Source organism: Lepidochelys kempii, chromosome 13, assembly GCF_965140265.1.
Source record: "Lepidochelys kempii isolate rLepKem1 chromosome 13, rLepKem1.hap2, whole genome shotgun sequence".
NCBI lineage: Eukaryota > Metazoa > Chordata > Testudines > Cheloniidae > Lepidochelys > Lepidochelys kempii.
In genome coordinates, this window is record NC_133268.1 from 15,293,754 (window position 1) to 15,309,068 (window position 15,315).

Below are 15,315 nucleotides of genomic sequence, written 5' to 3' on the forward strand. Positions count from 1 at the left end.
TATTTTCTACTTTGTTGAAAGAATAGTAAAAATGAAGCTGGGGTAACGCCTTGGCCTTGGGAGATGATCCCATATTCGTTACTCAAACAAAACTCCCCTTTCACCTGAGTAGAATGCAGCACCAGGCCCTCCTCTGAGACTGTGGCAGCGTAGCATGTAGGTAATCATGATGAAAACTCTGTTGTCTTCCTGAGTTAGAGAAGAGCTGGTTTTGAAGGGCTGATCTCCCAATGATCCCCTCCTGTTTACTGTATCTATACAGTATAGGGGTTAGTACTATCCTGGAAGAAAACCAGACTCTTGTTCCTTAATTGTATTGAAGTACCTAGTAGCTGGCTGGGTTGGGTAGCTTAGGTGAATACTGATTAAGACTAAAATTTCCTTATAGTTCAATCTTTGAGGAAAGATACCTTTAAAATAAAGCCTCAATTTACTGGTTTATTCTTGTTCACTAGTTTCTCTCTACAAAGTGCTGCACAGAGTGCTAATTTGTTAATCCTCAAAAAGCCAAAGTGGTAGGTTTAGTATTATTTTGCCCATTTTACAGAAGAGAAAATGAAGCACAGAGAGGTTATGTGATATACCCAGGGCCAGGCAGCAAGTCAGTGGCAGAGTTGAAATTAGATCTCTGGACTTCATGACTCCCATCCTATGCTGAGAGTACTTAAAAAGTAATCTCCACTTCCCCATCTTTGCATGCGTATAACCCCTCAGTGGAATACAATCAGGACCATCGTTCGAAGAAGAATCTCCCCTTCCTCATATCCTCCTCCCTTTACTATATGGTTCTTTGGCCAAGAAGTCTCAGGCTAGGGCTACACTACCGAACTTACAGTTGTGCTGCTGTAGCGTAGCTAGTGCAGATGCTCTAAGTTGACAGGAGAGAGCTCTCCTGTCTCCTTACTTGCTCCAGCCCCACGAGCGACAGGAGCTATGTCGGTGGGAGAAGTTCTCTCACCAACATAGCACTGCCCACAGTGGCCCTTAAGTCAGTGTAATTTACGTCATTCAGGGGGTGGCTTATTCACCCTCTTCAGTGACACAACTTATACCAGCGTAAGATGTAATGTGTACATAGCCTAAGAAACCTTGGGTTTTGAATTCAGTACATTTAAGTGCAATTCCAGTACAACCCTAAACCTCCTTGCTCAGATAGCTGGGGAGTGATCCATAAATGCAAGTCTGGTCCAGGTTGCGCTATGGAATTGCCAATTCCATCTGTGTCCTCATTTAATCTTCATGCCCCTTTTCTGTCCATACATTGCTAAATCTCCTAATTGCAGCCTTCATCTTTCGCACATTCTTGATGAGGCACAATCCTTCATTCCACCCCCGAGCTTGGAATATTATCTCTCTGCTCCTTCACATCACTCCTACAAATCCGCCTCTTCCACAAATCACCCTAGGCTGATCTCTCCATTAGCAGTGTCACCAGGCCTTTTACATCTGAACTGTTGTCAGTGTATTGCATCAAACTGTGTCTGGGCCTGATCCAGTAACTCTTTTACTCACACAAGTGATCCTTACTATCTGAGACTTAAGTTTCATTGACTTCAGTGGGACCATTCGTGTGAGTAAAGGTTGCAAGATTGGGACCTTAGGTTGTAAGATCTCTGGGACAAGGATCCTGTCTTCATGTGGATGGCAAATATGTGCTATGTGAATCATAATGTAGCAGGTTTCAGAGTAACAGCCGTGTTAGTCTGTATTCGCAAAAAGAAAAGGAGTACTTGTGGCACCTTAGAGACTAACCAATTTATTTGAGCATAGCTCACGAAAGCTCATGCTCAAATAAATTGGTTAGTCTCTAAGGTGCCACAAGTACTCCTTTTCTTTTTGCATAATGTAGCAGAGGACTGTGAGTGTTACTTTACATTTACCATACCAGGGGAAGGTTGCCAGCAATGCATTGATGCCGCATGTGGTCTCTTTCCAGGGGGGTGAATTAATCACTCTATGCAAAGATACCTCCTGCTGCCTGGTGAAAAGAAGAAAAAAGATTTTGGCCATGAATGCTATTAGCTTAATGGTTTTGTTCTCTGATCTTCCAGTGCTGTTTGCTTTGTATGGCTTCATCAAGGTTTCGTATGCGGACAGAGTAATTGAAAACAAATCTAGCATGCCTCAGGCCATAAAGTTCCCTTTCAGCTAGATCCCTGGCTATGTGGTAGATATGTCTGTTTTTAATTTTCAGTGATGTGAGAAATTTCAAATGGTTTGATTAATAATTTTTTAAGTTAATAAACAAAGATATATATTCCCTGGTCTCTGGCCTAGAGAGAAATTCTAGCCCTGTTTTGCTCATCTCTTAGCAAATGTACTTCAAAAACCTGTGTTCATTTATTATTGTTCTTATTATTTCATTATCTGTCTGGATGTAGCACCTAGGAGCCCAAGCCATGGCCCAGGATCCCATTGTGCTAGTGTTGTACAAACACAGAACAAAAAGATGGTCTTTGCTCCAAAACCCAGTCTGAGCAAAATAGCAGCATCCCCTCCTCCTGTCTGTCTGCTTCAAAAATGGCTGATTGAGTCAAGCAGCCAAGAGCTTCCGCTGTTACTTCCCAGATTTTTTTAAAGACTGCAATCAAAAACAACATTGAGGCAATATGGTTTCTAATCTCCACTGAACATCAAAGTATAATTAATCATTCATCTTTTCTTAGATGTATTCCATGTATACCAAGGGCTCCAGAAGGTACTGCTATGGGAAAAGAATCCCATTTACATGAGTTGAGATGAACTGGTTTTAGTGTTGTGCATATGTCTCAATTTCTACATGATTGAGGGCACTGGGAGTACAATATGTGCTAATAGATTTGATTTCTTGACAGCTTCATGGTTACATGGAGAACAAACCCCTGGGTCTTCAGATCTTCATTGGGACAGCAGATGAACGGATACTTAAACCTCATGCTTTCTATCAAGTCCATCGCATTACGGGCAAAACTGTTACCACCACCAGCTATGAGAAAATCATAGGCAACACCAAAGTTCTAGAGATCCCCCTCGAGCCCAAAAACAACATGAGAGCAACGTAAGGATGCTATTGCAGCAAATCTCTTATTACTATGTGAGATAAGGCAGAATTAATTTGCGTGTGTTGTTTAGAGAGGAATCACTTAAATAAATCAACTTCCTGTGTTGGAGATAGATTCTAGATTTTTAGGTGTGAATATAATTTGTACAACCTAAGGCCCCTTTTACGATGCCAGAGTGGTACAAATGTTCTTAGTGTGAATGACTTGGGCTTGGAGAATTTGTGATGGTGTTTCAGGGATGAAAGAAACCCTGCAGCAACTAATAGTGTATGAACTGGAGGAAATGTGTAAATATTGTACTGCGTGGTGAGTGACATATGATATGTGGGGTAGATTAGGGGTCACAGGGTCAGCTGTACATCATCTGGTGAGAACCATGTTAATCCCATCATGCACTGGTACCATGTTAATCACTTATTGCACAGTTTAGATGTGCAACTAGCTATATGCACACACGTAGCAGTCACAAATTAGATGCACAACTGCCTAGTCATGTTGCTGAAAACCCTTGGACATTTTAACTGTAATACCTAAATTAAAAATGGAAAGAGAATTCAGGGCTTCTCTTATCTTTGCTTCTTCAAAATCATTGAGGCAAAATGGTTTAGCCCTCTTTTGTCTTTCAGATGTCTTTGAAATGTTTGAGAGCAGAAACACTGACATACGCATACACAACATGTCTTCTGTTTGTTTGTCAGCATTGACTGTGCAGGGATTTTGAAGCTGAGGAACGCGGACATCGAACTGCGGAAGGGGGAGACGGATATTGGTAGGAAGAACACCAGGGTGCGGCTTGTCTTCCGTGTGCACATCCCTGAATCCAGTGGCAGAATAGTCTCTTTGCAAGCGGCATCTAATCCCATCGAATGCTGTAAGTTGCCCACTACCCATTACATTTGTCAATTTACATCATTGTCCTTATACGCCAGAATGCAGTAAAGGGAAATTAGCACATCCCATGTACTGTGCACATCGTTTGGCGAAGTGCAGATGCTCTGCCTTTCTCACTGATTGACTCCTGGTCTCGCAGCTCTCATTCATGCAAGCTATCCTTACCAATATATGTAGTTCCATTGAAATTCGAGGATTTCTCAGTGAGCAAGGATTGTCCAGGCATGCAGAGTTGCAGGTTCAGGAGCTAGAGATGTACACAGGCTCCAAATGTCAGCATATGGCAGAATTTGGTTATAGGGTTTGTGTCCCTGGGAGAAGCATTTAACTTTGGGAGTAGAAAAGGCTTTATAGTAGGATTTTCAAAAGTGCTTTGGTGCCTAATTCCCATCAGGCATTTTTGAAAATCCAACCTAACATTAGCTCCTTGTTTCTGGATCCTTCTGACTGATAGGTCATCCTCTTTTCTGCATCTGTGCTCATATGGAGGCTGTATGTATGTGTGTGTGTTTAACATACCTACCTAATCTACCCCAGAGACATTTTTTGTATTTAGTAGAAAGATGCCGGAAGGAAAACTCTGGATCCAAATGTTCACAGACATTGGGATGTTTGGAATCAGAATCTAGATCAGATCCCAACTTTGTGGTTAATCTCTATTTCTGTTATGGATTAACCCCAATCTGCAGAACTGAAAATCCCTGAACAGTTGTTTTATTTTTTGGGGGGGGGGGAGGGAGCTTTGAAGGGGAGGATGTGCAATGGCAATCTGGATTTTGAAGCTTGGGTTCATCTTTGATAGCTATTTAATTTATCTAAAAGCTTGCGGGCATAGCAGAAGCGCACGAGAACAAACCATGAAAAGCCCCTGGTTTTCTGGTATTCCTGTGATGGGGAACATAATAGAGATAGAGGAAAGAGTGTGAGTTTGATTCTTTAAGGACCAGATCCTATAAGATGCTGAAAAGCCCACATCTCCCACTAGTTTTCATGGGAGTTGAGGACACTCAGCACCTGACAGGCTTGGACTTTAAGAAACCATAGGCCATGAAAAGGTCTCTAATAAAGTGCACCTAATCATGAGAGTCATTTCTGGAAGGTCTCCACCTACTTATCTGGCCTGTGTGCATCCTGTGATACTTTTTGTTGGTAATGGGAGCTTTCTGGATTGTTTGGGGATTTCACAAATACATCATGAACAGTTTTCACTCCTTGCACTGCATGACTCATGTCCATGAACAAAGAGTGTTTTGTAGTAAGCCATGTGAAGGAGGTTACTGAAGAGGCCACCATGTGTTTTATAATTCAGAGGCAGGCTCTGTTTAGAGCAATTAGTGTAAGTGTTGTGTGGGAGGAGAAGCAGTTTTGTGATAAGAAATCAAGTGTTACAAATATAAATTTACTCGTGGTATTAGCTTGTTTGGAGAAGAGCAGCAAAAGTGACTAGAGTGGGCTAGAGGAAGGAAGATTGGTTTATGAGGGAAGGTTAGTGGAACTTTACATCTCCCTAGTTACTTTCATCTGAAGAGATCAGATATCAATGCAATCGATGGTATCAAAGGTTTAAGAGTAGCAGCCGTGTTAGTCTGTATTCGCAAAAAGAAAAGGAGTACTTGTGGCACCTTAGAGACTAACAGATGGTATCAAAGCAGTTTTCAGAATTATTTAAGCTTCAATGGACCATTGTGAGCTAGGTAGGGTAAGTCTTATATTCACTTTACTGAGAGGTAAAATGAGCACAGAGTGGTTAAGTGACTTGCCCCAAGGTCACACAGTGAGTCAGTGTCTAAGCATAGAAGAGAACTCAGGCTCCTGGGCTCCCACCCAAAGAACAATGCTTTCTTTTGAAAAGAATGCAGCCTGAAGTTTTTTAAAACCATCCGCAATTGTGCATTGACTTTGTGCACACAGTCAACAGAACTGTAGGAGTCAATCAGGTAGCTGGTTATTTGCATACGCCATTTTGCACATGCATGTTTAATTTGCCTGGGGAATTGCTGCAATAGCACCTGTGCTATTTTGAAAATGTTGGCCTGCTCAACGTGGCTACACATTTACTCTGGTGGCATGATAACTTTATACAAATATTTGAAGGATGTAAACTCCAAGAAGACAGAGATTGGCCCAGGTGGTTTATTGCTAGGATTACTGGAATTAAATTGAGTCAATTAAAATTTAGGTTCCTATTATAAGTAACTAAAGTTCCCGTTGGAAAAAAGTGGATTTGTTTCCCTAAGGAAAAAAGAGAAAGCCCCATCACTTGGGAAACATAACCCTGGCTGGGACAAAGCACTGTAATGTATTTTAGGGAGCCATCTTGGTTGGTCTGATGGGATGGACTAGATAATTAGGAGTAATAAGTCTTTTCCATTTCTAATGTCCGGTATTTAATTATCAGTGTTTACAAATGGCAGCACCAGTTACTAACCTCAGCCTAGTTCACACAATAAAGGAGAAAGCTGTGTTCAGACAGGCTAGTTCAGGGGCGGGCACACTTTTTTGGCCTGAGGGCCGCATTGGGTTTCTGAAATTGTATGGAGGGCCAGTTAGGGGAGGCTGTGCCTCCCCAAACAGCCAGGCATGGCCCGGCTCCCACCCCCTATCCGATCCCACCGCTTCTCACCCTCTGACAGCCCCCCAGGCCTCCTGCCCTATCCACCCTGCCATCCCCCCGCTCTCGGTCCCCTGACTGCCACTGGACCCTCCCCCCCTAACTGCCCCCCGTGACCCCATCCAGCCCCCCTCCTTCCTGACTGCCCCCCGGGACCCCTGTCCCATCCAACCACCCCTTCTCCCTGACCACCCCTGGACACCTTGCCCTTAACTGCCCCCTGCCCCTAACAGTCCCCCACCATCCCATTCAACACCCCTCTCCTTCCTGACTGCTCCCCCCCCCCCGGGACCCCTGCCCCATCCACCTCCCCTGCTTCCTGACCGACCCCGGCCGCCCCATCCAACCCCTCCTCTCCTTCCTGACTGCTGCCCTGGGACCCCTGCCTCCATTCAACCCCCATTCCCCACCCTCTGACTGCCCCGCCCCCTATCCACGCCCCTGACCACCTCCCAAACTCCCCTGCCCTCTATTCCAACCCCCCCTTGCTCCCTGCCCACTTACCGTGCTGCCTGGAGCACCAGTGGCTGGCAGCGTGGCTGCACCAGGACAGGCAGCCACGCCGCACCACGCAGCACAGAGGACCGGGTCAGGCTGGGCTCTGCAGCCCCGCTGCCCAGAGCATTGTGCCACATGGCGGCATGGTTGCAGAGGAGGGGGGGCAGCCTCCCGGGCCAGGAGCTCAGGGGCTGGGCAGGATGGTCCTGTGGGCTGGATGTGGCCTGCGGGCCATAGTTTACCCACCTCTGGACTAGTTTATAGAAACATAACGCCTTCTAGCCTTGACTCAGATTAGTTCAAATCACATGGTTAGCATCACAAAGTGTAGAGTCACCATGGATGCCACAATCCAGGATACTTACTGGGTCGGATCCTCATTCCTCCCCCACCCCCCTCGCCCCCCTCTAGTATTAATGTGGTTTCACTATTCTGCTATTTTTTCCCTTTTGTCACTTGGGAGTCCTGGTCCACGATAAACCCTCCCGTAAGACCCACCGTATCCAGCAGCGGTTTAAAATGTCCCCAAGGGGAACATCATTACGTAGCAGCTTCAAGTGAACTGGTCATTAGCTCTGCCGGTTGTGGCTCCCCAGAGATTACTGTTGCTTCCAACAGAATGCTGGACTGTCCACCTCAACAGAGGCTGAGCTTGCTTAAGAACTCCCTTTGGTGTCAGCAGAACAGTTCCTGCAACGAAGCAGAAATTGTGAATCACAGAATTGTAGAAGTATCTTCCTTTTATGGGGAGGTCTTATTCCACCTCACTCATGTCAGATTCAGCCTCAGATTCAGGAGTGATTTTAAAAATATCATTAGGAGTAAACTGTAACTAGACATCTAGATTATTCGGCAGCTAGTGACTTTTGTGGCTGTGGCTTTTACTCTGAAGCAATCGATGAGGCAAAGGAATTTTAAACTGCACTGTTAATTGTAGCAACCGTTAACATTTGATTGTGGATGAATCCACTCCCTCCTGGGCTTGGCACTGGTGGGGGTTCTACATGGGCTGGTAGGAATCCTCCCCTCCAGGCTGTGGAGCCCTGATGCTGTACTAGCCTCCACAACTGTACCAGATGTCTGCAGAGATCTATAGCCAGTGGATCCAAATAGCAGTGTGTTCACCTGGTTGTTCCCCCAGCCCCCAAACTGCTCTGCACATGAGCGCATTTGCACAGGCGATATGCCTGTGCAGTTATTGTGATTGTGTGTGCACAATCCCAGTGCCTGCACACACTGGTCAGTCACCTGTGCGTTGCGTAGGTACTTGTGGTAATGCACAAATTAGGGCCATTATTTAACAAGTTACTTAAGCACATAAATCAATGTCCTTAAAGTTAGGCACATGCTTAAGTACCTTGCTGAGTTAGGGCCTAGGTGAGCAATACATGCGGTGCAGAGCCAACAAACCCAGTGGGCTGTAGGACACACAGTGGGAGTGTGTCACCTACCACAACATTTCAGGAGGTGCAGCATATTCTGCCTGGTGCACAGGGGTGTCTTGTACCCCAGGTAGGGTTCCCAACTTTGTAACCGCACAAAACCGAATGCCCCTTTCCCACCCCTACCCTGCCCCTTCTCCAAGGCCTCTCCCCCCACTTGCTCCATCCCCCCTCCCTCCATCGTTCGCTCTTCCCCACCCTCATTCATTTTCACCGGGCTGGGGCAGGGGTTTGGCTGTGTGTGGTAGGGGGTCGGGGGTGAAAGCTCTGGCTCGGGGTGTGGGCTCTGGGATGGGTCCAGGGATGAGGAGTCTGGGGTGCAGGAAGGGGTTCAAGGCTGGGGCAGGGGGTTGGGGTGTGGGGGTGCGGTAGGAAGGTTCTGGGAGGGAGTTTGGATGCGGGAGGGGACTCCGTACTGGGGCAGGGGGTTGGGGTGCAGGCGGTGGTGCGGGGTCCTGGCGGCGCTTACCACGGCTCCCAGGAAGCAGCAGCCAGGTCCCTGCGGCCCCTAGTCACATGGGTGGCTAGGGAAGCTCCGTGCGCTGCCCTCACACCCACAGGCACCATTCCTGCAGCTCCCATTGGTCACGGTTCCTGGCCAACAGGAGCTGCAGAGCCGGCACTCAGGTGGAGGCAGCGCACGGAGCCTCCCTGGCCACCCATGCACCTAGGGGCCACAGGGACTGCGCGGAGCTGAGCCTGCCTTAGGCCCAGGGCCCCGCTGCGCTGCTGACCAGACTTTTAACAGCCTGGTTGGCGGTGCCGACTGGAGCCACCAGGGTCCCTTTTCGACCCAGTGTTCCCGTCAAAAACTGGACGCCTGGCAACCCTAACCCCAGGGGCTCTCAGAAAAAGCAGTCCTTGCGTTGCCCTGGATGTGACTGTCCTGTTGCTGTGCAGGGGTACAAAGGTGGAAGACTGCTCGCCCATAAGAAACAATCTGGTCTTTGGTTCTGAAAATCTGAGCCCTAATTTCTTTAGTGCCAAAATATGAGTCTATGTTAGGTTCAGCATGATGTTTCTGGATACATAGCTGCTATTATAGCCTGGCAAACTCTCCATCATGAATAGCTTATTCAGCGAATATATCTATCCTCCCTCCTTTTTTCCTCCTTGTGACTCATCCGTGAACAGTTTTGAATCTTTAGAAGCTTGTCCAATATTACAGAATTATTCAAACCCTTTCTGTGAAATTACTTCAGCTTGTTTGCTTGCACTGCATCTTTTACTATCGGCTGAGGTTTACTCTTGGTATGTGATTGGCTACCTGAGTCAGATGGTTTTGTTTCTGCTCCTTGACTCAAACTTCTATAAAGAGAAGGAGGGATTTCCAGGTAGCCCCATGAGCATTTCTGGCATTGAGACACATTGGCATTTTGCTTTCTCAAAGGTTCTTTCAAACAAAAAAAATCCCTCATGGGAAATGAATGCAAGAATCATGAATACCATTCAAGCTGTGTCACAGCTTCTGTTCTAGTAGATGCTTGTTAGTCTTTTTTGAAGTATCTTGCAGCCCTTTTATTATGCAGTCTATAGAAAGAAAAGGAGGACTTGTGGCACCTTAGAGACTAACCAGTTTATGTGAGCATAAGCTTTCGTGAGCTACAGCTCACTTATGCTCAAATAAATTGGTTAGTCTCTAAGGTGCCACAAGTACTCCTTTTCTTTTTGCGAATACAGACTAACACAGCTGTTACTCTGAAACCTATGTAGTCTATGTTAGCTGATGTTATGCCGGCCTCATAAATTCTTTACAATGGTTGCAGTTGACATAACAGAGAGTTCTGAAAACCTATTCTTATATTATAAGGTGGTTGGTTGATTGCTTTGTTTTAAAAAAAACTCTTCCTTTAATACAGTGTCCATCTGAGAAATTTAGATGGTTCCGATTTTCTAATTTTGTTCCACTAAATTGGATCAAAGATTTTGTTTACTTTTAATCAATTTCCCTGCAAGTTTCCTTTATTTTTCTTTTCTTCTAGTAGATTTTCCCATAATTTAGATGTTCTCAGTTTATAACATATGGCACACTAATAACTATGATGGAAAGAGCTAGTCATTTTAAAGAATGTTGTCATCTTCTTGTCAAATCATTTATTGCTTTTCCTCAGCTGTGAATCCCAGCTGATCAGACTACAGTGACAGGCTAGAGGAGCTTTAGTTTATAGCGATTAAAAGCAGTAATAAATGATCTAGTGGCAATTGGTAGATTGTTTAATTTGCTCCTTTAATAGAGCATGAGTGCTAAGATGATTGCAAATTTTCTCAATTAAATTTGAAAAACTTAACTTTTTTTTATTTCATGAAAATTGTCCAATTTAGCATCAGAAAAACATACCTTGAAATTTTGTGGGTTTAAAAAAAAAATTTGTTTAAATTTTTCCCTTTCATAGAATCATAGAATATCAGGGTTGGAAGGGACCTCAGGAGGTCATCTAGTCCAACCCCCTGCTCAAAGCAGGACCAATCCCCAACTAAATCGTCCCAGCCAGGGCTTTGTCAAGCCTGACCTTAAAAACTTCTAAGGAAGGAGATTCCACCACCTCCCTAGGTAAATTTCAAAATTTAGAATTGGAAATTTCATTGCAACAGAGATAATGTTTGCCTCTTTCAACATCATTTTGTGTAAATCTAGGCAATAGCAATTCCATATTCACCCCAGTGCCTGCTGGCAGAATTCGGCCCAGTAGCTGTGAGCTGCAGACAGTGGGACAATGCATACCCGCAGTTTCAGGCTGAAAGTCCTGGTGTGAGAGTAAACTCCTGTTTACTGCCTGCCATCAGGGTGCTGCTGCAAGTGTAAGCAAACAACCCAATGCATTATGCAGACCATAAACTTTTGAGCAAAGGTTAATCTCGGTAGATCTCCTCCATGAGGGATTAAAAGGAAATGCTGTGCATACCCAGAGAGTTGCTTTGCAGTGAAGTGAAGCAAGGCCATGGTTTTCCTGTCATTAATCACGTGCTGGGTTGATGAGCTGGTTGCAGTATAGAAAGTACCATTCTTAACGCACTTTGTTACCATCCATGCTGTTTACTCCTTCTCCCCAAGGGTTTCATTTAAACAGTAATGTGCAAGGGGAGGGCATGAACAAGCCCTCTATTTATTGTGCATTGTTTCTGTTTGAAAGGCCTTGTGCAAACTGCTGCTTCAATTGTGCTGGCAACAAATGCTTTCTAAACTGTTCTCATCCCATATTGCTCTCCCAGAACTGCATTTCCCTACCATTTTCCAAGATAGTTCTAGCATGGGACCGTTTAGCCTTGTGCAGGCTAATAGTGTGGGACACAGGGTAGTATTGACAACCCCAAGCACTGAGCACAGCCAGGTCCCAAAGTTTGATTTGTTTTTAAACCAATGTTAGGTTCTCTTTCTTTGACTTCTTTTTAGCCTTTTTGGTGTACTTAGGTCATATTTTCAAGCTTTTCTCTGCAACCCTGAGGTCCAGAAACATAGCTATTTTATTGATTGATTGATTTGATTTAATGAAAGATGCAATTTTCACATAGGCCATTCACCATCCTTCACTCCTATCTGGAAACAGAATATCCCACCCTTTCTATTGAAACTACCTCCCATCCCTGGTCTCCTTGTGGAAATCCCAGAATCCAGATCTCCCTCCAGCCAGGGCTTAATTTGTAATGAAAGAGGTTCCGGGGCTCAAGCAATTAGTTTACTTTCAGAACTGACATGGCACAGGTGCTGGGGCTAGAGGTGCCAGGGCTGAGCCCTGGCAAGCCCTGGCACAAATTAAGCACGGCCTCCAGCCTTTGTCTCCTTTCTCCTGCAGCTTTCCCATGCATGTATCCCAGAAGACTTGGAGTGCTTCTGTGACTGTGATTGTTGGATTGAAGTCTCCTCCGGAACATTTGTGCTTCGATTAGGCATGGGGCTCAGGAGCTCTGCTAACGTCTACCCTGCCTCAGGCGAGCAGCTTGTGGTTAATAAACACAGTCTGACAGGAGGAAAGAGATATTTACTTTGGCTCATTAAGTTTCACTCTAAAAAGAAGAGAAGGAAGAATTGTTCCTATTGCTCTCAGGTTTTAGTTTGAATTTTATAGGATCAGATATTTTTAGCACCAGAAAGCATCCCCTCAGTCATCTATTCCTGTGTTCCTCTTCCCCCATATGGCATTGAACTGAGTCAAGAGCCTTGGGAATCAGGGGACTCTGTTTGGATCAGTGAATTGAAAGCCTGCCTGCAAAGGTGATCTCAGGCTGGCTGAGGCGAACTCTGGCTGGCTGAGACACCGGGTGGGAAGGCGGGGGTTGGGGAGGGGGAGATGTCCAGGGGATGCCTGAAGTTTGCACGGGGGGACAATTGCAATGTGAATCCAGGCTGTAATTCCTCAAGCGTCCATTTTTTCTTGTGAGCTCTACTTGTGATGGTGCTTTGGTGGAGCTCCTTCAAGATCCAGCGCCAGCCCTTGACTGAAGCTGTGGTAGCAATGTTTCCCCGTAACCATCTCGCTTTCAGTTTTCAGTGTCCTCGTTACTTCCATTCATCGCTGCCTCCTTGTCCCTTTTGACCAATCCAAATAATCTCTCTTCTTACTTTTGGTTCCCTGCAAAGCCCTACGGATTGGGCAAACCAGGTCAGGTAAAATAAGAGTGAACATCTGAACCTTCATCCAAAACTCAGCCAAACTTCTTTTGAGCTTCTGAACTGTTTATCTAAAGCTTTTGCACTTTTAGCTTCCAGGTGCTTTTGGATGCTTTTACATACTAAGCCTCTGTTCTAAATCCTGTAAGGTTCAGCCATTCCTTTCCAGTACTATCCTACTGTCTTTGATTTGAGCCATGCATAGATCATCATTTCAGACTTTCCTCATTAGACATCCTGCCTCTGATCCTTTCAACTTTCAGGTAGGGATGACCACAAGCTAACAACCTTGATTTGAAAAACCGTTAACCTTTGAGTTGGAGAGGGATCAAAATGCAAACCAAGCACCAGATCAGAATTTTGCAGCTGACCTTATGATAATAGGTCAAACCAAAACTCTGGGACCAAACAACCTGAACTTTGCAGGAGTTTGAAATTTGGGTACATAACTGAGTCCATCCCTGTTCTTTGGACTCTCTCTTCATAAGTGTTCTTGGAGGTCAGGGTAAAGCTCTTAGAGGAATTATTGCAACTAGACTGGAACAGGCCCCAGAGATTAAGATGCCGAGATAACACAGTGATGAGGGCAACATAAGAGTCAATATAGAATAGAAGTAAGCCACTGATCCAGAGCCAAACAAAGTCAATGGGAGCCCTTTCTTGATTTCAATAGACTTAGGATCAAATCCTACCTTTTAACATTCCTATCAATGTGAGTAATTCCTGATGATGTAAAAGCATCATAGTGAAGGTAGCATATATATATGTTAATCCTGGTTATTTAGTTTTTGAAAATGCTCTCGTCCCCTGAGAAAAGGGGACAGGATCCAGCCATTTCTGTGTACATAGCAGAGCATCTGTTCATTATGTGATGGCTGGATTGGTGCTCCCCACAGTGAGCCCACGAGTCTACTTCTCCCAAGAGGCAGATCAATTTAGTGGTTTTCTTCACATCTCCCATTCCACCCCACTGCTCCTTTCACACGCACCATGCACACACAGAAACACACAAAGAATGCCTAAGAAGTTCCTCTCTGGGGACTCAGGCAAGCGTTGGACTCAATGAAGTTTAGTCATAGAATGAGTCAGTACGAGAGCTGGTCAGAAGATCTTTGGCTAAATGAAATTTCAACTAAATATGTTGTTTCTCCAAAGTGGAAATGTCTCCCTGAGACGTATTGGTTTCAATGAAGTTTTCCTTGGGAAAGTTAGAGAGGAAGAGAGAGAGATTCTCACACACTCTGGGTCTCCCATATCCCAGGCCAGGGCCCTAGCTCCCAAACCACCCTCCCCCACACACCTGGCTTTCCCCAAATCAAAAACATCTGAGTGTTTCTGTTGTGCATTGGACTAAAACAAACTTTGGAACCTCAAAAATCGCTGTGTCATTGTCATCCCCCTGTCGGCATGAGGGGAAAACAGAGCAATGCTTGGCAGCCCTCCCAGCCAATGGAAGGAAGCATGACCCCAAAGTAGGACTAGATCTGCTTATCCAAAGTGACGCATTGCAGGGTGAAAGTGGAAGAGAAGAGTGGCACCTCTTGGGGTGATGGGGGAGGCGGGTCTCAGGTGAAGCTGGAAGGGTCAGTGATTTTTTAAAATAATGCTTGTAAGGCCGTTACTAGAGTTTGTCACTTGGATCCCACCGCTGCCTGCTACACAGCCATTAACAACACTCCCTTTGGGCAGGATTGGGCCAACAGTGGTGCTTATCTCAAGGGCTGATTGTCTCCAATCAGGTCTCTGAGCCACTTGCTGTCTTCCAACTTCTTCATACAAGGAACCATCAGCTCTTCTGCAGGGAACTTGTGAGGAGCAGATGGTAGCTGGCTCTGTGCAGCTGGACAGAGGAGGAAGGGAAAAGCGAGCAGGTGCTAGGAGCTTCCCCGAACCCATGCACACCTGCACAGGGATCAGACACAATCCCAATCCTCAAGCACCCTAAGTCCAGCATAAATCCTTCTGGCATTGCTAGCCACCCCAAAGTGCTAAGGGAGGCATGGACTCACCCTTTTCCTCATTATCTGGCATCAAGGTTGGATGCTTTTTAAAAAGATCTGCTCTAGGAATTGTTTGGGGGCAGTTCTCTGGCCTGTGTGATGTAGGAGGTCAGACTAGATGATCCCAATGGCCCCTTCTGGCCTTGGATCTATGAATGTGAATGAGGAAAGCATGCTGCACTACCAGAAAGATGTAGGAGCTACCTCCCTTCCTGCCTGTCACACA

The 15,315-nt window shown here is 45.5% G+C and overlaps 1 protein-coding gene across 6 annotated transcripts in view; it reads left to right on the plus strand.

Annotated features, from left to right (window-relative positions):
- Nucleotides 1-15,315, plus strand: part of NFATC2 (nuclear factor of activated T cells 2) — a 135,377-nt gene that overhangs the window by 46,390 nt on the left and 73,672 nt on the right. For all 6 annotated transcript variants that reach the window (XM_073309387.1, XM_073309388.1, XM_073309384.1 and 3 more), the window contains exons 4-5: nt 2,835-3,037; nt 3,740-3,912. In XM_073309387.1, coding sequence (XP_073165488.1) covers nt 2,835-3,037; nt 3,740-3,912 — 376 coding nt within the window. The remainder of the gene's footprint in view (nt 1-2,834; nt 3,038-3,739; nt 3,913-15,315) is intronic.